Below are 23,916 nucleotides of genomic sequence, written 5' to 3'. Positions count from 1 at the left end.
GTTCTTAGGGCTATTTTTCGGTCCCCACAAGCTCCGGAAGATCGGTGACTGTATAGAGCACCTTAACTTGGGAGTCGCACTTTGCTGCTAGCCAGAAACTACGAATTATCTGGATAGAGCCGTGTGGGCTATTCAAATTATCTGGTAGAATTTGCATTGACAATGACGGGATCGCTCAAATTCTTCAAATTGACCGAAATTTCAAATTAACCGAGTTCGAATTATCGAGGTTTTACTGTAATCAGTACATAGTTTCCTGTGTAACTGACTTGTTCTTTGCGTAACAGTATTATCCCGAAAAACGCATTACACAGAATCATATCAAGCAGATTCCACTGTATAGGGCTATTGTGCTACCCAGGCAGCTCTGTGAGAACACTGGTACACAGCACCCTCCATGTTGTGTTTTCTTTTCTTGGTTTTGCTTGCAGGAGGACGCTGTAAATAGCCTGTAAATAGGCTTGCAAATAAATTTGTAAATTTGCTTGCAAATAGGCTGTAGCTGCATGCATGCAGCTACAGCCTATTTGTCTGCCTGAGCTGTGCTGTGATGGGAATTTCAGATAATTTCAGGCGTGAGAGGTTTTATAGCATGCTGCTGCACTGTGCATCACAAGGGAAGGAAGACCTTGAGACAAGTTCGCATATGCGGCACACAAAAAGTTCCAGCGGTTGTTTTGCTGTATTGTGACACAAGCACAACTAATAATTTTGTTTCTTTGTTATTGGGCTGATTGCGAGGGCCCAGGATGCCTCTCTAAAGCTGCATTTACATATTAAAGATGTTTGTTCTCTCTCTCTCTTAGTTATTCAACTACTTATACCAATACACAATGTGATGGCACTAAGTTTTTATCTACATTTCCCTCACTGCATGATGTAACTGGCTGTGGGTAGGTAAGCCAATTATGTTTTGCCTGTCAGCTTGGCAATCTGTTTTGCAGGGATTGCGTGATTCTCGCATTGATAAGATTATCTGTGGTTTTCAATTCCCAAGTTTTACAAGACAAAACATGCAAGATACCTCAAGGGCGGATGCTAGGCTGAATACTAGTCAACTTTTGAACTGCTCCACCAATTTTGATAAACATTTCAGGGATGGCTTATCTTCTTGTCATGAGAATATGTTCTAAATTTCAGCACCCTTGCACGAACAGAAAAAAAAAAACTTATAGCTGTCATATTGAGCAATCAGGTGAGTCGGCAAATGAAGAAGCTAAGAAAACAGCAAAGGATGGGAAATGTACCTTTCAAGTCAAAGAGCTCTTCAGATGCCAAGTCCTTCTGCATGTCATTTCTTCCCGCACCTGCCGTAACTGCATCTGCATTTCCTGTAATTAAAATTACATATCTTTATGATGTGAAAGCAAATGTAAACCAGTGTAACTCAAACAGGACGAAAATGTGCACAAAGCAAACATTGTTGACTACTAAAGCAGCGCCAGAGTGCAGATTTATAACTCTCATTCGCTTCAAAGTACAGTTGAACCCCGCTGATACGTTTTTCACCGGACTGTAAAAAATAAACTTGAGAGAGGAGAAACAGAAAAACATTGAGAAATGAGAGTAGTGGTGAACTACAAACAATTTTATTTTAATTCTTAAGTTAGAAAAAAAGTCGCAGTTTCGCCCAAAAGCCAAAGCATCGATTGCGATAACAAATTAGTAGACAGCTATACAAAGAAAGGATAGTAGTTTTGTCTTCTGTATAAACATGTAAACATTTGCTTAGTAATTATATTAACAAGCCTGGTGTTAGCGCACACAGGCAAACATGAACACATCACACTCGATGAGCGCGGACACTCGCTATCAAAACGCTGGCGTGAGGAAGCGCCGCAGCAGAAGCAAGCGATGCGACCTTCGTGCTATCGCTTCAACGCAAACTGAGTGCCGAGAACACACCGCATGCACAAAGCTACGAGCTGCCGACGCACCTACACTGCCTAGACTCTACCCCCCAACGCAGATCGTTTGCAAGACACAGCGCGGGTGCCGAGTAACCTTCCCCCTTCCTTGCATGCTACAGACGCGCGCGCGTCCGCACCGCCTTTCTCCTTTGTGCGTGCAACATTGAGCCTCAATCGTCGGCTCCGCTGACCCTCGCACGCTTTCATTCGCACATACAGCATACGGCGTGCGGCATCGTCATTATCGCTCTTGGTGTTTAAACCGGACATCTATACGCCAAAACCAATTTATAGCCCCAATGCGTCATAGACACCATCTTCAGATAGCAAGTACAGATCCCGAAGGCCATGCTTTTGCTGGCAAAACCCAAAAATACGTCACAGGTGTTGCCTCCGGCACTTTGTGCGGCTAATCCAATCGTCAAGCCACCAAGCCAAGCGACATGAAGTCAACACGGCCGCTCGGGCCGGCGCTGAGTGGCAGTTAAGAACGCATGATGCGGCAACGGTCCCAAAGTTGCGACGCAACAGTAGGATTACCAATGCATTGGGTCCTATGGGAGCTATGCCGAGACTGGCCGAAAACGACTTAATAGCCAGGAAAATGCAGACCCGGGAACGTAACAGCAGGGTTCTACTGTATATAATGTATATCATCATCATCATCAGCCTATATTTATGTCCACTGCAGGACGAAGGCCTCTCCCTGCGATCTCCAATTACCCCTGTCTTGCGCTAGCGTATTCCAACTTGCGCCTGCGAATTTCCTAACCTCATCATGCCACCTGACTTTCTGCCGTCCTCGACTGCGCTTCCCTTCTCTTGGTATCCATTTTGTAACCCTAATGGTCCACCGATTATCCATCCTACGCATTACATGGCCTGCCCAGCTCCATTTCTTCCGCTTAATGTCAACTAGAATATCGTCTACCCCCGTTTGTTCTCTGATCCACACCGCTCTCTTCCTGTCTCTTAACGTTACTCCTAAGACTCCCTCATGACTCCGACAATATAATGTATATAAGTTGTATTTTATTGTCTGCTGGGGGTAGACTTTGCTCCCTCTCTCTCTTTTTTTTTTTCTCGGGAAGAGGGGGAGCTCGAACTTGGAACAAGAAAAAGATATTAGAACTGAAGCGTCAACTCCATAACTCTAACTTTGCACCAAAAACAGATATCAAAGTTCTGTAAACATCTATTAGGCTATTGGGGAGTCTAAAGAGGACAGTTTGTATGAAATGGTGACTTTGTTCACTTCAGTTAAGCAAAAGGTCATTTCACAAATTATTTGTATAATCCAGAATGATTAATGATGGATACATCAATTTTGTTGTTGTAGATGTTTTAATAGATACAGTTTACAGAATTTATTTACTTATTTACAGAATGCCTGCGTCGCCTCGAAGGAATTATCGCAGGGGGGGGGGGGCAGTTAGATAAAGATATGTTAAATCATTCACAGGAATAAACAATAAATAGACAATGCACAGTAACATCAAGGTGGAACATACAATGAGTTAACATTTTCAAGCATAATAGAAAATTTAAACAAAGTTAAGACAGTAATGCATTGTCACAAACACAGACGCGAAAAAAAATCGTGATTATCAGACACTGAAACACATTCTTCTGCCCACAAATTCCAGTCTTTCACCGTATGTAGATAGAATGATTCAGCAAAACGGTTCGTATTGCAGCTGTATTCACGCACCTTCTTTGAGTGGTCGAGTCGATTCGAGACATAAGTTGGCTGCGATAGGTAGTTGCGGCTATCAATGCCTGTTTGATTATAGAAGATACGGTGGAAGAACTTGAGTCTCGATTTTTTTCTTCTGGTGATTAACGTTTCCCAGCCCAGCAATGCTTTTATTTCAGTGACACTTTCGAACGGGTTGTAACTATTGGAGACGAAGCATGCAGCCTGATTTTGAAGTTTTTCTATTACTTGAATCAAATAGTCCTGATATGGGTCCCAAATCATAGAGGCATATTCGAGGATAGATCTTACATGCAAAAAATAAAGTGTTTCTTTAACATCTTCGGACGCTGATTTGAACTTTCTACGAATAAAAAACAACGTTTTACTTGCCTTAGATATTCAATACTGAATGTGTACATTCCATTTAAGTTTCGGTGCGAAGTAAACGCCAAGGTACTTGCACTCCGAGACGCTTTTTATTGTTGTGTTTTCAACATTGTACTGTGTTTGAGGTTCAAATTTTTTATTTGAAAAGCGGACGTGATTACATTTATTAATATTCAGACTCATTCACCAGCGTAGACACCAATTTGCTATTTTATCAAGGTCCCTCTGCAAGATTGTTACATCTGATAGTGAATTTATTTTTCTGTAAAGAACACAGTCATCTGCAAAGAGTTTCATGGGGGACTGTATGTCACCTACAATGTCATTAATATATATGAGGAATAATAGTGGCCCCAGAACGCTGCCCTGGGGCACTCCTGAGGATACGGTTATGTGTGATGAACTACACTCATTAAAAACTACACACTGTTTACGGTCATTTAGATAATTACAAATCCAGTTTTTGGTTTTATTATGCATGTTCAAAGACGTTAACTTAATATTTAGTAAGTGATGAGATACTGTGTCAAACGCTTTTTTAAAGTCTAGGAATAGTGCATCTACATGTACGTTCTTGTTATAGGTACATACATCTACATGTATGTACCTATAAAATGTTGGAATTCAGCTAATTGTGTGTTGTATGAGTAACTGTTATGAAATCCATGCTGTGAGGCAGTAAACAAGTTAATCGACTCAAGGTATTTAAATAACTGACTATACAATATATGCTCAAAAACTTTGCAGGATACTGAAGTTAGGGATATAGGGCTGTAATTTTCCACCAGTTCCTTGTCTCCAGATTTAAAGATAGGATTAACAGCCACAAGTTCCCAGTCCTGTGGAACCAACCCAGTCTCGTACGAGATTTGAAATAAAATGCAGAGATATTGTGTGATAATACCGTGACATTATTTTTAGAACATAGGAAGTAATTCTATCAGGACCCATAGATTTAGAGGTGTCCAATTCCTGCAAAAGACAGTCGATACCATGTATATCGATGTTTATTTCAGGCATGTAATGATCAAAGGCACAGTTAGGAGGAAGTGATGTGGTCGCGTAAATCGTTAATCTCTCCGAAAACACCGATTGAAAATAAAGATTAAACACTTCAACCTTTTCAGTGTCTCGTTATAGCAGTGCCATTCGATTTTTTAAAACTGAAATGATGTTTTGTGATAATTTCAGGCATGAGAGAATTGTAATGATTCTGTTTTTACTGGCCTATTATTTAGTCATAACTCAATGCTTGTATTTTTAAAGACTCCAATGAACAATTTTTACAAAGAAAAAAGAAAAGAAAAAGGAAAACCTGAATAAAAAATCTGCTCCTAAAGCTCACTCAAATCAGTAATATGAACATTGCCAAAAACCGCATTTTTGCATTTCAGAGGCATTTGAACAGGGAGGGTGTAAAAGCTAGAACATTTGATAACATTGAAAGAATGCATATGGAGGACAAGGTACAGCAGTAACTTCAACCCTTTGAAGGTTGAAATACTCCTTAAGGAAGATTTTTAAATTGATTATTTGTAACGCACAAACAGCTTATATCATAACAATTATTAAAAAGTATTAGTCAATACTTCAGTCTCACAAATAAATTTTTTCTTTGACAATGAACCCGCAGGGTGCGCGTAGCCAGTTTGCATTTTTGGTTGCAGTTTGCATTTTTATCTGATGAAGCTCCCAGCTGGCAATATTGATTGGTTACTTACTTCATAGTCCAATTTGTAAGGAACGTTACTAAGTGAAGTGACCAGCAATCAAAAAAGTGTGTGGGCACCCAGCACTATTAATTTATTAGAAGGCACAGAGCCTTGCCGACTGTCCTCGCATTTAATGTGGGCCTGCCGCTGGTCCTACCATTTGCAAATCGTCGACTCCTTGACGTCGAGACACCGAGCCGCGGCGGAATTTCCGAGCCCGTTGGCCATCAAAATTGCTGCTCTCGAAGCGACCGTTATACCGAATGCGCTGCGTCGCCATAACGTCGCAAATAAACATAGTTGAACTGCAAAAGGCCGTAGAGTATTGCAGCATCATAACCAGCACAGCGAAAACAGCGTTGATTCCAACCAAAAACAAGTTCTGACTTCGGTCGACTTGTCTGTGGATTGGATTGAGACGTAAAGTTACAGGTTGCCAACGTAACGCTAAAAATCGCGGGATTTGGAATATTTGTTTTAAAAGGGTAAATTTTGCCGTTATTCGAATGTAACGCGACGGTCGAGTTCAAGCAACGAAAATCATGAAAAGAAAAAACTCTCGTTACAATCGCATAAATATGGTAATTTTTTAATAATTTAATCTAACTTCCATGGAAGCAGTGCAGGTTCGTGCCGCGGGCTTATTCAGGTAGTCTGTACCCCTTTTTCGGGCAAGACTGAGCGTCACTGCCGATATTCTTCGTTTTTCGATTATACGACGCCAGGATTATACGACGGTTTTGCGTGGTCCCCTCAAAGTCGTATAATCGGGGTTCCACTGTATTGGATGATTGAAGAAGAAATGAAAAATTGTGCAACTCCCAAGGGATGTCAGCACTTCCATCACAGCCTGGAACTACTTGCTTGAATGCATTTATTCAGAGATTGTCACAAAAGAGCGCATAATCTAAGCGCGTCGTGTTGATGGATATTGTTTTTTTGGCACAAGGGCCAGAAATGACCAAAGAGCGCCATGACACTTGGTGATGAATGCCAATGAGAATAGTTCAATATGGTGGAAATCGAGTGGCTGTATATTGGCCTAAAATATTCGCTGTACATGGTGTAAGATATGTATCTATTAAAATAATGTCAGTGAAAAGTGAGTTCTATGGTTAAAAAAGTACTTTATGAAGAATTAGATACTAAAGCGTGGTAATTATAGCAGCACTAGTGCCTCTGCAGAGCCCTTCAGCGCAAGGGCTGCGAGGCATGTGCTCTGTAAGTGACTGCATTGCAGCTACAGCCTCCAAGGCAAGGCTGTGTTACAAATAGCCTGGCCAAATGATTTCTATGGTATTCGTTTCTGCTAAGAACTTGAGTACTGATTCAAAATTAAATAGAGGGTCATTGCTTAAAGAGAACACTGGGTGCAAAGGTGTACTATGACGGTATAAGGAAGGGAAGAACTTTTTTCTCTCCTCTTCTAATAATGGGCACTGAACGAGAACATGAAGGACTAAGTCTATTGCCACACCTAGTGGCTGTCGGAGGGTTAGTTCTAGTTAGAAGATACGAGTGAGTGCTGTAGGTGTGCCCAATTCTTAATCTACAGAGCAGTACTTCCTGGTGTCTTAGTGTTTTTTCAGAGATCCAGTTCCCTATTTCTGGTTTGATTAGGTGCAGTTTGTTGGATACCTGAGTGTCCCATTGCCTCTGCCAATATCTCCGTAGTTTATATCGTAAAAATGGCTTAAGATCTGTGTACGGTAAAGGTATATTAATGTTTTGCATCACAAAAAACTACAGATGTAGCCTTTTCGTCAGCAGCTACGTTGCCCTCTAGGCCTCTATGGCCAGGCACCCAACAAAGAACAATTATTTGGTTCGACATGTATGGTGAGCATAGAAGGTTGTAGACTTCATTAAGGATAGAGTTTTTGCGTTTTCATAGACTTGATATGCCACTAACAACTCTTAATAATTCTGTGAATATGACAGCCTTTATTATACCAGTTTGTTTTATATGTTTCACAGCAGAGAGTACCACGTATGCCTCCGCTGCACCGGACGTTTAAAATGGACGGTCCAAGAGCTGCATAAGCTATATCATAAGTAGACTTTGAAGCGTTGGTATAAAACTCCGTGCAGGAGTACTTCGCCTGGAGTTCGAGAAAGTGTGAATGTACATGTACCTCAGGCGCATGTTTTGTTATTGCGACAAAAGACACATCACACTGTACAGCCTGCCATTCCCAACGTGGTGCAAGAGAAGTGGGAGTCATTAGGACTGTTTCTCGATGTTGAATACCGGTTTCATTAGCCAGTTGTTCTAAGCGCACAGACAGAGGAGCTCGAACAGATGGGCAGTTACGGTGAAGTCTTGCAGAAAACAAGTCAAGTACAGTTGAGTAACCCCCCCCCCATGGATGTTCGTTATTTGATTTACATTTCAAAAAGTAGGAGAAGCTTAGATATGTTCTGCGTAGGTGTAAGGACCAGTCGTTCGCCTGGACATACAGGCTTTCCATAGGGCTTGTCCTAAATGCACCTGTTGCCAGCCGTATGCCGAGATTGTGGACTGGGTCGAGAATTTTGAGAGCACTATCCGATGCAAATTGGTACACCACGGCTCCGTAGTCGAGACGTGATCGTACAAGACTCTTAGACTCTTATACAGGCTAAGCAGACACCTCCTGTCACTGCCCCAGTTTGTTCGAGAAAGTAGCTTAAGCCGGTTCATAGCCTTCAGGTACTTCGCCTCAAGATATTTCAAGTGGGAAATAAAATTAAGTTTTGTGTCCAAGATAATGTCTAAAAATTTGCGTTCAAGGCTGACCGATAGTTGTTCTCCATTAAGGTCAATAGCAGGTTCAGGTGATATGCCTCTCTTGTTTGAGAACACATGTGCTTTTTTGAGGGTTAAATTTAAAATCATTTTCTTCTGACCAGTTTGAGAGTTTAGCTGAGTCAAGCTGTAGCTGTCTCTCGCAAATGCTAAGATTGCACGACCTAAAGGCTATCAGTACATCATCCACATAGACCGAGTAAAAGAATGAGCGAGGTATGATGGTATGCAAGAAGTTCCTTTTTACAATAAAGAGCATACAGCCCAGCACTCCACCCTGCGGTACACCTGTCTCCTGTGTGAATGATCAAGACTGCACATTGCCAACTCTAACACGAAACGTTCTGTCAGACAGGTAGCTCTCAATAATGGTCAGCAAGTTGGCGCGTATACCCATTCCAGAAAGATCCCGAAGGATCCCAAAGCGCCACGTAGTATCATATGCCTTTTCCATATCAAGGAATACCGATACAACAAGCTGTTTGTGGATAAAGGCTTCCCGGATGTACATTTTCATGCGAACAAGCTGGTCTGTCGTCACTCTACCTTTCCTAAAACCGCATAGGCATGGGTCTAATATTTTGTTGGTTTCAAGATAGTGGAGAAGGCACCTGTTTACCATCTTACTTTACTTACCATCAAAAGTTTGCATAGGCAACTTGTCAACGTTATAGGCCTATGACTGTTTGCCAAAGAAGGGTCCTTACGCTGTTTGAGAATGGGAATTATAATGGCCTCTTTCCAGACAGAGGGAATCTGGCTGGAAGACCGTACCATTGTAAAGAAAAAGAAGGTTTTTTTGTGTTTCAGTTGGCAAGTGCTTTAACATTTCATATATTATACGGTCAGAACCTGGGGCAGATTTGTTGCAGCCGTTTACTGCTGCTTGAAGCTCTGCTGTGCAAAATGGTCCATTGTATAACTCGCTTTTGCACTTTTTCGTTCGAATGGCTGCTGTTCTATTCGTGTTTTGTAATGTGTCAGAGTAGTGGAACGAACTGGATATGTGTTTAAAATCATCATCATCAGCCTATATTTATGTCCACTGCAGGACGAAGGCCTCTCCCTGCAATCTCTAATTATGCCTAGAAAGTTCACCTGGTCTTTCATACTATCTCCCCGAGTATTTACTAAGGGTAGCAAGTAAGGTTGTTGACCTTTTATTCTGTTCGCTCTATTCCAGACCTTTGTCTCATTTGTAAGAGTTAATTCTTGATATATATTTTTGCCAACTCTCTCTTCTAGCTTGTCGGCTCGTTTTCCTTCCCTGAGATTTGACATGCTTGAAATTAACCAGGTTTGCTGCTGTTGGAGAATCGCGGAGCAACCCCCATGCTATGTTCTGCTTCTTACACGCGTTATGACACTCCTTGTTCCACCACGGAATACGGCGCTTGTTAGATGATCCGTTTGTTTCTGGGATACATTTGGTCGCGGCATCAATCAGAAAAAAGGTGAAGTATTCAACCGCAGCGTCCAGGCTTCGAGCAGAAATGTCAGCCCACGATATGAGAGTAATTTGTTGAACTGTTCCCAGTTGCCTGAATCAGTTTTCCACCGAGGAAACCGTGGGGGACATTAATTCATCTTCCGTGTACACACAACTATCGGGAAATGGTCGCTCCCATATGGATTTCTAATAACATTCCATTTAAGATCAGGTAAAAGGGTCGGAGATGCAATATTGAGGTCTATAGAGGAATACGTTTTATGTGCAATATTATAATATGTAGGTGCCTTGCTATTCAAAAGACATGCACCAGAAACAATCAGTCGACCCCGCTCATCGCAGTGAGCGTCACCCCATAGGTTGCTGTGTGCATTTTAATCTCCTAGAACCAAATAGGGTTGGGGTAATTGATTTATTAATGTTTGGAATTCATGTTTATGGAGCTGATAGTGCAGGGGTATGTACAGAGAGCAGATGGTAATAAGTTTGTTTAGAAGTACGGCTCGAATAGCCACTGCCTCTAGGGGCATTTGTAGTTATAGATGTTGACACACTATACCTTTGTTGAGTGTAATGGCTACACCGCCAGATGATGCGACGGCATCATCACGATCTTTACGGAAAATAACACAATGACGAAGAAAGTTAGGATGTTTGGATTTAAGATGGGTTTCCTGTACACACAGCACTTCTGGAGTGAGTTCAAAGAGAAGTTCTTGAACATCATCAAGGTTTTTAAGAAGACATCCGACGTTTCTCTGCATAATTTGCGTGTCCATAATGAAGTTAAATTGGTGCTGTGCGTAGGAAAAAGAATGTGTTTCAGCCTACAGAGCTGTTTGCGGCCCTGTAATTTTGGTTTTGTCTTTTCTAGAGCGGTCCAACGAATTTGGCCACTCCTTAGGCACTGGCTGCACCACCTTGCTTGGAGTAGTGTCCATAGCCTCTTGCGAAGCACTGGACAGTCGCTCTAACGAGCGATGTGTACGTCGTGTAGGCTTTGCCCCGAGGGACGAAGGCTGTGGCCTCACCAGCCCGGAGGCCGATGGATCCTCCTTAGCCTCTGAACTGCGATGGCTGCTGCCAGCGCTAGTAGAGGCCTCTGGTGTGACCGATTTTGAGGAGGGCAGGGCAGCCTCAGCTGCTCCCACTATGGGGACGGGTGGCGGTCGCTTCAGTAGGCTGCACGTGCTTTGGGCGATCGCCGGGATCCGTCGTGGTGCTGCCCCCTGTTGCACCACTTTGGCAAAAGAAGTTTTCATTGAAAATGAAGGTGAAAGACGACGTCGTGCTTCCCAGAAACTGATATTCTCTTTGACTTTGATAGTAATGATCTCCTTTTCTTCCAGGTTGCACAAGATCTGGAATATGCAGGGTGGCTGCCATCGCAGTTTGCACAATGGGCCTCAGCAGTACATTTGTCAGCAGAGTGATCTTTTGTAGCGCATTTCGCACAAGTTAGTCTTCCTCGGCAGCTTTGAGAGGCATGGCCAAACCTGTGACACTTGTAGCAGCGTCGTGGATTTGGAATCTAAGGAAAGTTTGAGGTAGCCTGTTTCTATTGCATCTGGGAGTGTGCAAGAGCCAAAAGTAAGTATTATGTGTTTGGTTGGTAGTTCTTTGTTGTCGCGCCTGATTTTTATGTGTTGTACATGTATAACGTTTTCTCCTTTCCATCCATTCAGGAGTTTTTCATCAGTCAAATTCACGAGGTCGTCGTCTGAAACCACACCCTTGACGGTGTTCACTGTTCGGTGTGCACTAACAGGTATGGTTTTATCGCCAAATGCCACCAGGTTTGTTAGTTTCTCGTACTGCATTTTGTCTTTTTACTTCAATCAGAAGGTCCCCACTTGCCATCTTGGTGGCTTTATAGGCACTTCCAATCACCTCCGTGAGACATTTTGACACCAAGAAGGGTGAAATGTTTGTCGCTTTTTTGTCTGTGTTTTCACAGTGAATCACATGATACTTAGGAAATGTGTCTGCTTACTTCAGAAAGAATTCAAAGGTTGCATCAGTGCGGTCCCTTTTCAGAGGATGAGCAGGTGAGAATGGTTTCGAGGGTCCCATGGAATGTATTGTTTGTTCGGTATCAATGCCAGTCACCCACCACCGAGCCCAACAAGGGGACATGGCAGAGATTGTTGTGAAGCAAGCCCTGCCATGCTAACTGTACATTGTTACTATAACCACATATGTTATAATCAAGGTAGATCATAGCACACCAGGTTAACCCTTGCTGCCTGGGAAACTAGAAGCAAAGGAAGTGAAAAGAAGACAGGAAAGATTGAAAGTGAGAGAGAAAGACGAAGATTTGAGAGGGGGACAGGAAAAGGCAACTGTCGATTTCCTCCGGGTGGGTCAGTCCAGGGGTTCCGTCTACGTGACGCCGAGGCCAAAGGGGTGTGTTGCCTCCGCCGAGGGACCTTAAAGGTCCGAACACTCAACATCAGCTCAACCACCAGGATCCCCTTTTCCCCGGACACTGCTAAGCCGCCTACGGTTAGACGCGGGAGGGTCCAACCCTTGTGTGCTCGGGTACGTGGTGTCACGTAAGCCAGCGAAAGACGCACGCCGGCCCCGCGGCAGCTTCAACAGAGGGGGAGAGGGCATGCACCTCAAACAGCCGACGCGATCAACGGAGTCAAGAAGCATCGACAAGTTACGCGAAGGCGACGGTAACGAGAGAGAGAGAGAGAGAGAGCGCGCTGAAACCCCCTCTCAGACCCCGCCACAAGAGAGAGAAGCCCGAGCACGCGCCTCCTCGACGACGCTCCGACAACCGCGGTCGAAGATGCGAGAGAGAGAGAGTAAACTTTAATGGGAAAAGGCAAAAAGGAAGGAAAATGTGGGTGGAGCCCTTAGTCCAGGGCCCCACTGGCTTGAGCAGCTCGCTGGGCTTGGTCCAGGATAGCCAGCTGACTGTCCCGTTCCTCGTCCGCAAGCCATGCCTTCCACTGCCTTAGAAAGTGTTTTAGTAAATTTGTGTGTGTTCGCTTGTGAAGGTCTTCTGGAGCATATGAGTGTGATGTGTGCCAATGTAGGCTTTTCGCCACGCCACAGACATTTGTCTGCGCACGCTTCGCCATGTATTTGTCTTAGGTTGTGCAGATTAGGATAAGTGTTTGTTTGGAGTCGGCGCCAGTCCGTCGCTTGCCGTCTGGTCAATTTTGGATGGGTACTGCAGAACTCCCGTCTTTTCTCTCTTTGCTGTTCCAAGATATCTCTCGCAGTCGTTGGAAAGTCCCTACGTGGCTGGTCTGATGCTCGGATATTTAGTACTCGAGCTATTCGGTTCACCCTCGTATTTCCCTCCATGCCTTCATGTGGCGGGCACCACGTGAGGCTGTGATAATTACATAGCTTATTGCCTATGATCCTAATCACCGCCCGGGGTTCCGCCCCTGACAGGAAGAGGCGACACGCCGCCTGTGAGTCGGTGAGGACAGCCGCGGATGTCCCTCTGCATTCGGTGTCCCTTCAAAGCTAAAGCTACCGCGGTCGCTTCAGCCATTGCCGTGCATGCGGTTTTCAGTGATGCCCCTACTACCCATTCCTGAAACGTGGCGACTGCGATGTGTATGCCACATCCAGAGTAACTTGCGTCCGTGTAGTAGACGTCCGGCTTGCCTTCGAAACTCCTTCGCAATGCTCGCACCCGAGCCTCTCGTCTTCCCCCGTGGTACTACTTCGGGTTCATATTTTTTGGGATTGGTGCCACGCATATACGTGCCCGAATTTCCCTATTGAGAAGTAATGTATCGTCTGCGCTATAAAAAGGACGAGGTGCATACCCCAGTCTGTTTAGAACACTTCTCCCTAGTTTGGTTTTGCCTAACCTCTCTCTCCGAGACACAAAAACGGCCGCTGCGTGCTCTTCGAAGGTGTTGTACACTCCTAGCTTCTCCATCCGTTCCGTGCTGGTGCTCTGAGGGAGCCCAAGGGCAGCCTTATATGCTCGTCGTATTATAATGTCCAACTGTTTAAAACTCTTGTGCGGTGGTGTTTAAGTACAGGATGCTATACGTCACTCGACTGACGACAAAAGCGTGCACTAGTCTAGTTGTCTTGTCCTCCGAAAAGCCTTCTCGACTGTGCGTGACCCTGCGGATCATTTTCGCCACATTCATCACCGTGCTCTTCAGCAACAATATCGCATGCTCCGCTCCGTGTTGGCTTTCGGTTGAATCCATATCGCCAAAATTTTTAGGGTTTGCACTTCGCGGGCTTCCTGTCCGTTCAGAGTCAGTTCTATACTCGGCTGGTTTGCCCGCCTGGCATATCTTGCACGCACCCGAACGACTTTTCGGGGGCGCACGCCATTCCTGCCTCCCGTGCGAAAAGCTCTACCTGGTTGATTGCCCATTGCAAAAGGTCCTGTTTTTCACTGTAGGATTCTCGAGTCACCCATATGATGATATCATCCGCGTATATGGCACTTCCTAATCTCGCTTCCCTTTCCAACTCTGTTGCTAACCTCCTTATGGTCATATTAAAGAGGAGCGGAGAAAGTGGGGAGCCCTGGAGGGTACACCGGTTCGGCAGCGTGAAAGGTTCTGACCTTGTGGATTTTATTCCTATGGTCGCCATACGATTACACAGGAAGCTCCTTGCGTATTGACATATTCGCTCCCCACAGCCCACTGACTCCAGGCCCTGCAGAATGGCCTCGTGAGATATTGTATCGAAGGCTTTCCGCAAGTATAAGGCCAGCACTACGTTGTCATCTGCCCCAATATGTGGGTGTAGTACCTGCTGCTGTAAAGCTAGCAAAACATCCTGTGCAGATATGTTGGGACGGAAACCAAACATGTTCGCGGGAAAAAGGTCTTTTATCTCCATGTGGTGTGCGAGTCGAGTTTGTACTACTTTTTCGAAGAGCTTTCTTGCACAGGAGGTCAAGGATAGAGGCCTGACATTGTGTATAGTATCTCGAGGCTTGCCCGGTTTCGGAATCAAGATGATGTTGGCCGATTTCCATTTGAGTTTATCTCCATGTGGTGTGCGAGTCGAGTTTGTACTACTTTTTCGAAGAGCTTTCCTGCACAGGAGGTCAAGGATAGAGGCCTGACATTGTGTATAGTATCTCGAGGCTTGCCCGGTTTTGGAATTCAAGATGACGTTGGCCGATTTCCATTTGATGGGGACCTCTCCTCCTTCTATCCATACCTGTTCATTAACGTATTTGGTGAGCTCCTCCAAACTCTCGTGGCTGAGGTTCCGGAGCATGGCATTTGTGATTTGATCCGGTCCCGGTGCCGTGTTCTTTTGAAAGGATTGAGCCGTTATGTACACCTCATCCACGGTAATCGGGGCATCCATATCCCGGCTGGGATGGTCCCTCGTACCGCTCTTTGCGACGCGTTATGTCGCCCTTAGTTGGTCCCACATAAAAATGCTTGAGCTTTTGGATCAAATCCTCTGGGTCGCCTGCGTACTCGTTTTCTATTAGTTCTAGCGTTTTCTGTGCAGCCGTTTTAATTCCCCCCGGGTTCATCATGCTGCGGGGGACATACCACGTTTTTTTCGTCCGCAGCGTTCCCCTGAGCGAGTCGCAAAATTGGCGCCAATTCCCCTCACATAGTTCTTGCGCATACGAATTCGCTGGCTTGGCCAGTTGAGCGATCCTTATCTTAAGCTTGCGGTTCATCTTTTGCCTCTTCCATCTTCTGGTCAACCCACGACGGGCTTCCCATAATTGCATTAGGTGCTTGTCCACCAAGGGGTAATTTTCGGTTGTGGCCACTGTCTTTGTCGCTCGTTTTAACGCGTCCCTTAGCTGAGCTGCCCACTCCGCAATCGATCCTGTCATGACCTGCTGCTCGTGGTATTTTGTCCAGTCTGTCAACCTAGCTTCGGTCACTCTCCGTCTTATTCTCGCAGAGTGTACGGATATGCTTAGTATGAAATGATCGCTTCCAAGGTTATCCCCGAGGTTTGTCCATACCGCTTCCTCCTCCCTATTCGTAAAGGCTAAGTCAAGTGATGTGTCTCTAAGTACACTGTTTCCCGTTCTATGGGCATGTTGACCTGGTTTAGAAGTGCGATATCGTATTTTTCCATGAGATCTAGCAGCGTCCGCCCCTTTGCAGAGTTAACCCTATAACCCCATGCTACGTGTTGCGCATTAAAGTCCCCTAAAATAATAATCTTATCCTTGCCCATTGCCTTGTTCATCGTTCCCGCCTCTATGCTTCTGAAATCCGCGTGTCGCTCCCGGGGGGGGCTGTAAGTATTTAAGATTACCGTCTTAGGCTTACCCTGTTTGTGCGGCCATACTGTAATTCTCTGATGCTGTACTGGTTCCCCCTGACTGTACTCTACACTCAGCGCCATGTCCTTTTTAGCGTGCGTGGCTATCTGAGGGTAGTCCGGATGCTCATATAAATCAGCCCTTAAGGCTCCGGCAAAATTTTCCTATCTAGCCAAATAATGTCCGGAGACACTGGCGCCGACTCAATATATTGTGTGAAGTTTGCGTGCTTTCTGCCCAACATGCAGCAGTTCCACTGCCATATCGCAATGCGTTCTTCGGATCTGGTCTTCGGGTGCCTAGCCATGATTGTTACAATCGCTGTCTGTAACCACTAAGTTCTTGGGTCCTCTCATGGGGGCCCCCGGACTGTGGCTAGTTCTCTTACGAGTTCCTCCTCCCGCTCCCGTCACGAGGCACTCCTCCATGTGTCGTTTGAACTTGTGAAACTCTGCGAATAGCAATTGCATATTCTGTGCCAATTGCTCTGTTGTTACTGGCTGCCCATTGTTTGGTCTGTCGTTAGGTTGTATCTGTGTTATCTGTGTGTTCTTTTTCACCGTCCCCTTTAGAGCTTCAAGCTCAGCCCTCAACTCAGATAAACTACTCTTTAAAAGAAGATTCTCTTCTACTATCTTACGGTATTTGGGTGCTGCGTAATAGGTGTACTTGGTGTCTTAGGTCTGGCAGCGGGAGACACAACTTGCGCCCAGCTTACTTGATTCTGTTGCGGTTGGCTCTTTGCCAGCGGAGCCCCAGAGGATGTGGCCCGATTCTGCCCCTTCTGTTCACGTCCTTGTTGCTTCTGCTGTGGACGCGGTGTCCGAGGTCTGGACAAAGATCTCTGTTGATCCCGCTGGTCCACCGAGGCTTGCTCCTTCGGCAGCGACTGGGTTAGAGAATGTCCGCGATGCCGCTTTCCTGGAGATTCGGGAAACTCTTGAGTTCCTCTTCCTCTGAGGCGAACCAATGCGGGGGCCTCCTCTGGTGGCCACCTTTCGATGGACGTCTTAGAAGCTGCCTGAGAGGTTTGAGGCGTTTGACGCACGCCCTATCCCCCGTCAGATGCTCTCCACCGCAAATGGCACATTTCGGAGAACAGTCATGTCCGTCGGCTGGTTCCCGCGCTTCGCACACGCGGCAAACGGGAAGGTCGGGTTGTGGGCACGCGTCTGTGCGATGTCCCACCCCGCAGCAGCTCCTGCAAAACTGCACCGCATTTCTGTATGGCCGGCATGCCTTTTCGCCAATAATGAACATCTTGGCACGACGTCTCCGAAGAAGGTGATCAGGGCACTCTGAGAATCTCCCAACATTCGAGCGTCCACGATTTCCACCTGCTGGGTACGAAGCCTCAGATGAGCTTTGAGCGTTGTGGATGGCGTATGCGGCTCGATGCCGTGAGTGACTCCACGCACCGTCCCCTCACCAGCTGTCACGTATGCGTTGATGAGGTGAGGTCGGCCATTAATGTTACGCAAACTGACCACCTGTACCCTGCATGCCGTATCCTGGTCAGGTGTAGAGACGATGGCAATGTTTGACCCCGGCTTGATGCGTAGGATGAAATCATCACTTGGTACCTTGTTTTGGCAGGCCTCCACTACGGCTCTTGCCATTTCTTGGCTGTTCACATTTCTTGGTAGACCTTGGTGCGGACGGATAATTATCTTCAGATCCTCTCGGGGTAAAGGCAGCAGCCGCCGTCTTCTCAGACGGCTGCAATGTGCGCTAGGCTTAGCTTCCGCACCCTGCGACGCGTCTCCTTCGTGCGACTGCTTGCGCTCCTTTGCTTGTTTCCGCTTTTCGCATAAAGAAAGGACCCTCTCACATCCTGCTTCTATTGCGGCGGCGTCTGCTGGAACGGCATCTCGCGTATTATCGCTATCTCTGTCCACCGTGCTATCTTCGTGATGGGGTGACGTGCGGGATGTTCGAATGTCATTAAAGTCCATACCTCCGTCGTCAACAGGTGGCCTCGGAATGTGTTGAGCCGATGTGGAGGGCCCCCCAGCGCTAGTGCCTGCCATCAGGCTCATCGTCGGTGCCGTGATCGCCGTCTCCATGCGCACACCCGCCGGCGTACCCGCCGCTGCCCTACTCGTCGTTAGGGTTAACGAGGCCACCAAGTGGTGGAAATGGGAAAATGGTCGTAAAATGCTGATAACTGGTCCGGTTGGGTCAAAATTGGTGTTTTCGGATTCCGGACCACTTCCCGGATAAGATGGTCTAAATTTTCAGTTGGTCCCTGGAGGTGGTCCACTCAAAAAACATCGAGAAAGCGGCCGCGATGTGAGCGCGTCCTTTACAAGTCCTCGGGAACGTTCTCTTTTGAAGATGCGAGAATTGACTAGAAGATTCCCAGGCTTTGTTCATGCTACGGGATCACAGCTCCGACCGAAGGTTCCAGAACCCCCGGCGAAAGCTATAAAAGCGCCATGTGGGAATCAGAAGGGGTTGAGACTGTGCCGGTGAAGTGATGTGACGTGAAGACCGACTGTCCGCAGAAGAAGGGGATTCCCGGCAAGCTAGTCGACGAATTCATCGAGCGTCTGCATTTCCGTAATAAGTTCCTTCTTTGAGATTTGTCTCGAGCTACGCCGAGATCGTCCGGCTCAAGGCTAGCACGGGTGAATACGATTGGACACTTTACCTATTCATTCTGCACTTTACGTGTTGGTCTCTTAGTGCTTGTCGTTAATTATTTTTCAGTGTTTTGTTAATACCCATGTGAATTGTATTGTAATGTGTCTAGCCGAAGTGTGCATGTGTGTATGTAACTGCCTTGTTTGAAGAATATATTTTGTTGTGTTTTGACAACTCTAGGCTCCGACTCGGTCTTTGGACCACAACCGGCGTTCGCTGGCACACCAGAGGGCCCATTATTAATTGTTGTTGCTTTTATGGAGTTATTTTCGGAAGCTGATAAGTTCGCTTTGGAATTTGGCCTGGCGTTGGCGCCTTGTTCACGGGGTGTGTGACAGATAAATTTTAAATAGTTTATAAAGGGACAGTCTGTCACCAACAAGGGTGGCAGGCCATCTTAATTCTGCCCAGGCATCATTCAATGAATGTAGGGATAGCCCAGTGCTCTACTTAATAATTAATTAGTGGTGCAACAGCCAAAATAGGATTTGGAGCAATTTTCGGAGCAAAAAAATCTTGCTTTTGGAGCAGGAAAATCCCAATTTGGAGCAGGTTACGGAAAAAAAAACTCCATTTTGGAGCACTAAATCCCAAATTTGGAGCAGTTTAGCAGTTTCACAAATAACACTCATCAAACAACATAAAATTTACCCCGCATAATAAACGCACCCCCAACTTTGCATTGGATTTCTGGGGAAAAAAAGTGTGTTCATTACGTGAGTATATATGGTAATTATTATATGTGGTAATACAGTGGAATCTCGATGATACGATCACGGCTAATACGAATTGCCGGATGATACGAATTTTCCTGTGGTCCCGGCTGAGCCCCATTACTTTGCAACGTGCTAGAGAACGGTTGTTATGAATCGATTTTCAACCCCCATTGGTTGATACGAATAAACGCCGCCCCACCGACGGCTGTGAAAGAGAACAGCGTGCAGTCACGCGCTTTCTCTTTTGGTGTGGAGGCGTGGACACGGCGCCGGACAGCGCGGAGGCCGCGACTGGGCGCGAAGAGTTTGAAGCAGGTGGCGCTTTTGTTGCTTTTGTGCTTTTCCTTTCTGTGCTTTTTTCCACGCAGGCGTGGGGAAGCGCGGCCGCCGCAGCGAGCGAAGGTTCGTGCGGTCTATCGCTTCAACGGAAACTGAGCGACCGAAAGCACAGCACATACAAAGGTCAGAGCCGTGTGGAGATCGCTTTGAAGATACGGTGCATGCGACAACACCCACAGCCGGCACAGCCGCAAAGTACAAGAACGCATTTGTTAGCAGAGTAGAAGCCGCCCCCCCCCCCTCCCTCCTTCCCTCCCGTGCTGCCTTCCCACTTTACTCTTTTCGCGTGGGAGATTGCATTGCCAGTTACCCTTGCGACCGGTTGCAAGATACGCATTTGGTGCCGCAGCACAGCGTAGCCACCCCCCCCCCTCCCTCCCATACCACCACGGCCTTTCGCACGACGAAATCGCGTTTGCTCTCCTCTGTGCGTTCGCTCTCCGTGAAGGCGTGCGTCCCCCGCGCTCTTTACTCGCACATACAGCGCACGGCGGCGATTTTATCGCCCTTGGACTCATGCTCCACGTCTCATGCTCCTCCTCCGCATCGCCCTCGTTGATCTCCTCTCCTATCGGTGGGCGCACCTCGTTGAGAAGCATGCTCGCTACCGCCCTTGTCGGCGACATTTTCCCGCGGCGCATCTCACGCGGCTGCACTGTAAGCGGTATGCGTATACACGGAGTTCTATGGGAGGGTAAACGAGAGTCGGAAGACGCCGCGTTGTAGCCAGTTATGCACTATAAACAGTTACATTATAAGTGGTCTATACTGTAAATGCTTTTTACGTGCATGTGCCTGAGTGAGTTCACCTCCGACTTTTTAATTTAGCTAGTTTTAATTGTGTTTCGATGATACAAATTCCGGCTAATACGAATATTTTTCCTGACCCCGTGAGATTTGTATCATCCAGATTCCACTGTATGTACAATAATATGACAGGGGTAATTGGAGATCGCAAGGAGTGGCCTTCCTTCTACAGTGGACATAAATACAGGCTGATGATGATGATACGGTAATTCACATTAGCAGCGTAGGTGCTATTGTTCAGAGTGCGTGTTCAGTTTAGCCGTGTGCAGTTGACCTAGCCTGCGCCCGGCGAAACTGAATGCGCGCTCCGAACGACGACCTCTATCGCGCCCCAGCATTTTTTTTTGTTCCGACGATATGTTGCGACGTTCCGGCGTAGTCGAAACATGCAGCGACTGTTTGACAATCTTTTGGCATTTCGGCGGTGTATAGCGAAAATCGGCACCGCTTCATTACAACGCAGTGCCTGTTGCCGTGTGGAACCGAACCCTAGCTAGTTTTGTGCGTTGCGTCGCCTACAAGGGTGGCGGGCCATGACTCACGACTATCAGTGCCGGGTCGCTTGCTGTACTGTACAAGCGAGTTTCCCGTGAACTATTCGTACCCGCTCCGCTCGTGACCGCATGCACGAATATGGCGAGGATCTTGTTGAGTCAACGCGGCAATGGCGAACTGCTTTCGTTACTGCAAGCAATGCGCACTCTGTGTCTCCGCGAGATTTTACTGCATATACAACACGCCACACTGCAACCAGCAGCAAAAATATTGTTCGACGCCCGCCACCAAACACGCCAATGTCATCTGGAAGTGCGTTCGGATCTCGTCTGCGCTACTGGATCGGACTGGATTGGATGGCGATGTCCAAACTGCAGGTAGCCAACGCGGCCTTTGTTTCCCGCTAAAACTAGAGTAACCGAGAAATTTCGCGGCTGGTCGGCCGTTTTGGTGCAGCGTGGCGCAAATTCAACATGTATCACGGTTTTGGCGCAGCTCAGCGCAAAAATACGAAATTGTATCAAAATGGCGCAATTGGCGCAGCTGTTGCACCCCTGAATAATGCTTCTTCCCCTTATCAAACTTGTTTAAATTTATTCCAGAATAAATGTATTCCAGCAAATCTGGTCTCAATGCAGCATGAAATTTCAAGCACACAATTGACACCATACATGTAGGTCAGTGACCCTTCAGGAAAGGCTTGCATTACTGTATAAAACAAATTAACTTAAAAAAAAGAGAGAAGGAGAAGAATAAAACTCGTGTTGTTGAGTAAGTCTTATACATCTTACAAGCAACTCCTACTAGAAACCATGTCTTGTTAATAATGCACTTCAACGTGATTTTCATGGCATCCGCTGCACTAAGTGGCTGACCCCAGAGCACGGTGTAAGATATATACTCTTTAGGTGAGGACAATCGCCAGACTCGATCGACCAGATAAAGTAGCAAAGGCGCGTGCCGATCGGCCCGGTGACGGCAGCGGATACCTATCAGCAGTACGACGCAACTTCAACACAAAAAGCTTTTATTGGTTTAATCTACCATTGTTATAGCAACCGGCGGTTCGCAAGAAATCCGAAATGATTGAGTGACGCACGAAAGTAGGTCACCGGGCAGAGGGCATGCGCGCGTTCCTTGTCGGCACACGCTCTCGCCTGCGTTCTAACTGAAGTTGCGTCGTTCCGCCGATAGGTATCCGCTGCCGTCACCGCCCCGATAGACGCGCGCCCTTGCTACTTTATCTGGTCGATCGCATCTAGCAAGCAAGCCGAGAACCTAAACAGTATATATCTTACACTGTGCCCCAGAGACAACTGTGGCTCACAAAATAAGGCCTCACATATTCTGAAGAAAATAGTATTGCAATGCTCTAAAGTGCTGCTATCATATCAAACAGAAAACTACAAAGTTGAGGTTAAAAAAACAAATTCTTCACAGATGTATGCTAGTTTGACAATTAATTGATACATCAAAGACAGCGAAGCTGTATAAGTGAGTTCTCACACCCTTCGAAAGCACTAAAGCACTAGGTGCCGGTTCGCTGGCTCACAGCCTCGCTCGAACGCAGCAGCCGTCACTAAGAACGGCCAGCCACAGCAACATTCGAGCGCCATCTTAGCTGGGCTGTTTTTAGTGACTGCTTCGACACTGCATTACAGAACTACTGCATCAGCTTTCACCACTGCAGCTGTACAAACTCGCAGCTGACCCCCAACCTGCAGTCGTATAGTATAGTGTGTATATGTCGTGACGTGAGAAACAAAAAGTAGGGATTACTGGTTAAAAAACAACATTAAGTTGTTGCATATTCGAATAAGATACTATATGCAAGATAACTTTTATTTTATAATCATGGATAATTATGTTTCAAAGTGAATTTGGGGCTCCGACACATGTTGCGTTGCATTTGATAGTGACCACACCAGTGCATGCCGGCCTTTACCGCCTCACAAAAGCCATTGCGGAACTCTCCTTAGCCCCTTCAGGCACCAATCAATTCTGTTCATTGAAAATTTTGTTCCACCGCATTTCTTCCGTTTATGAATCATGAAAAGCATACAGCTTCAGAACAGATGAAATTTCAGTTCTTCAGTAAGCTTTTTCAAGTTTACAGAATGCGGACTCCATGCAAGAATCCTGTTCAGGAATGCCAAATATGAGAACATCAATTTTTTATGTGTAGCATAATGGGACAGAACCAAACCAGTCACTTGAAAAACATGCATGATGTAAAATATTGTAAAACACAACACAAGATGTGAACCCAGTACATTACAACAGACTTACACCGAGAGCAAACACCAAGCCATCTGCTTTCCAACTCATTACTAAAAACTTTACACATGTTATTCAAATTATCAGCAAAGCTCCAAAAAGAAATGTCTCAACAAGTATGTGGCACATTGTAAGTACATCATTATTGCCATCAGTGCTTTTGCTTTTCATGCACTATCTTTTGTGCACACAGCTCCTGAAGGGGTTAACAGCTTCGCTGTAAAATTTAGATACAGACAGAAGGGAATGTGCGAACAGTAAAATTTTAAAATCAAATAGAAGAGGGATACTGTCAAGCCCATTTGTATTGAACCTGGACATTTCGAACTACTGCCGGTATCGAACCACGGAAGTACCATACATTTTAGAATAATGTAATATAGTAATGTTGAAGTCAAACTATATGCTTTGTCTTGACCTCATCGAGAGTGCTG

The 23,916-nt window shown here is 46.0% G+C and overlaps 1 protein-coding gene across 8 annotated transcripts in view; it reads right to left on the bottom strand.

Moving 5' to 3' along the window:
- Positions 1-23,916, bottom strand: part of LOC119464000 (transcription factor E2F4-like) — a 179,192-nt gene that overhangs the window by 100,265 nt on the left and 55,011 nt on the right. For all 8 annotated transcript variants that reach the window (XM_049668519.1, XM_049668536.1, XM_049668522.1 and 5 more), the window contains exon 7: positions 1,248-1,331. In XM_049668519.1, the coding sequence (XP_049524476.1) occupies positions 1,248-1,331 (84 nt within the window). The remainder of the gene's footprint in view (positions 1-1,247; positions 1,332-23,916) is intronic.

Source organism: Dermacentor silvarum, chromosome 1, assembly GCF_013339745.2.
Source record: "Dermacentor silvarum isolate Dsil-2018 chromosome 1, BIME_Dsil_1.4, whole genome shotgun sequence".
Taxonomy (NCBI): Eukaryota; Metazoa; Arthropoda; class Arachnida; order Ixodida; family Ixodidae; genus Dermacentor; species Dermacentor silvarum.
This window is presented reverse-complemented; position numbering and strand designations above follow the sequence as displayed.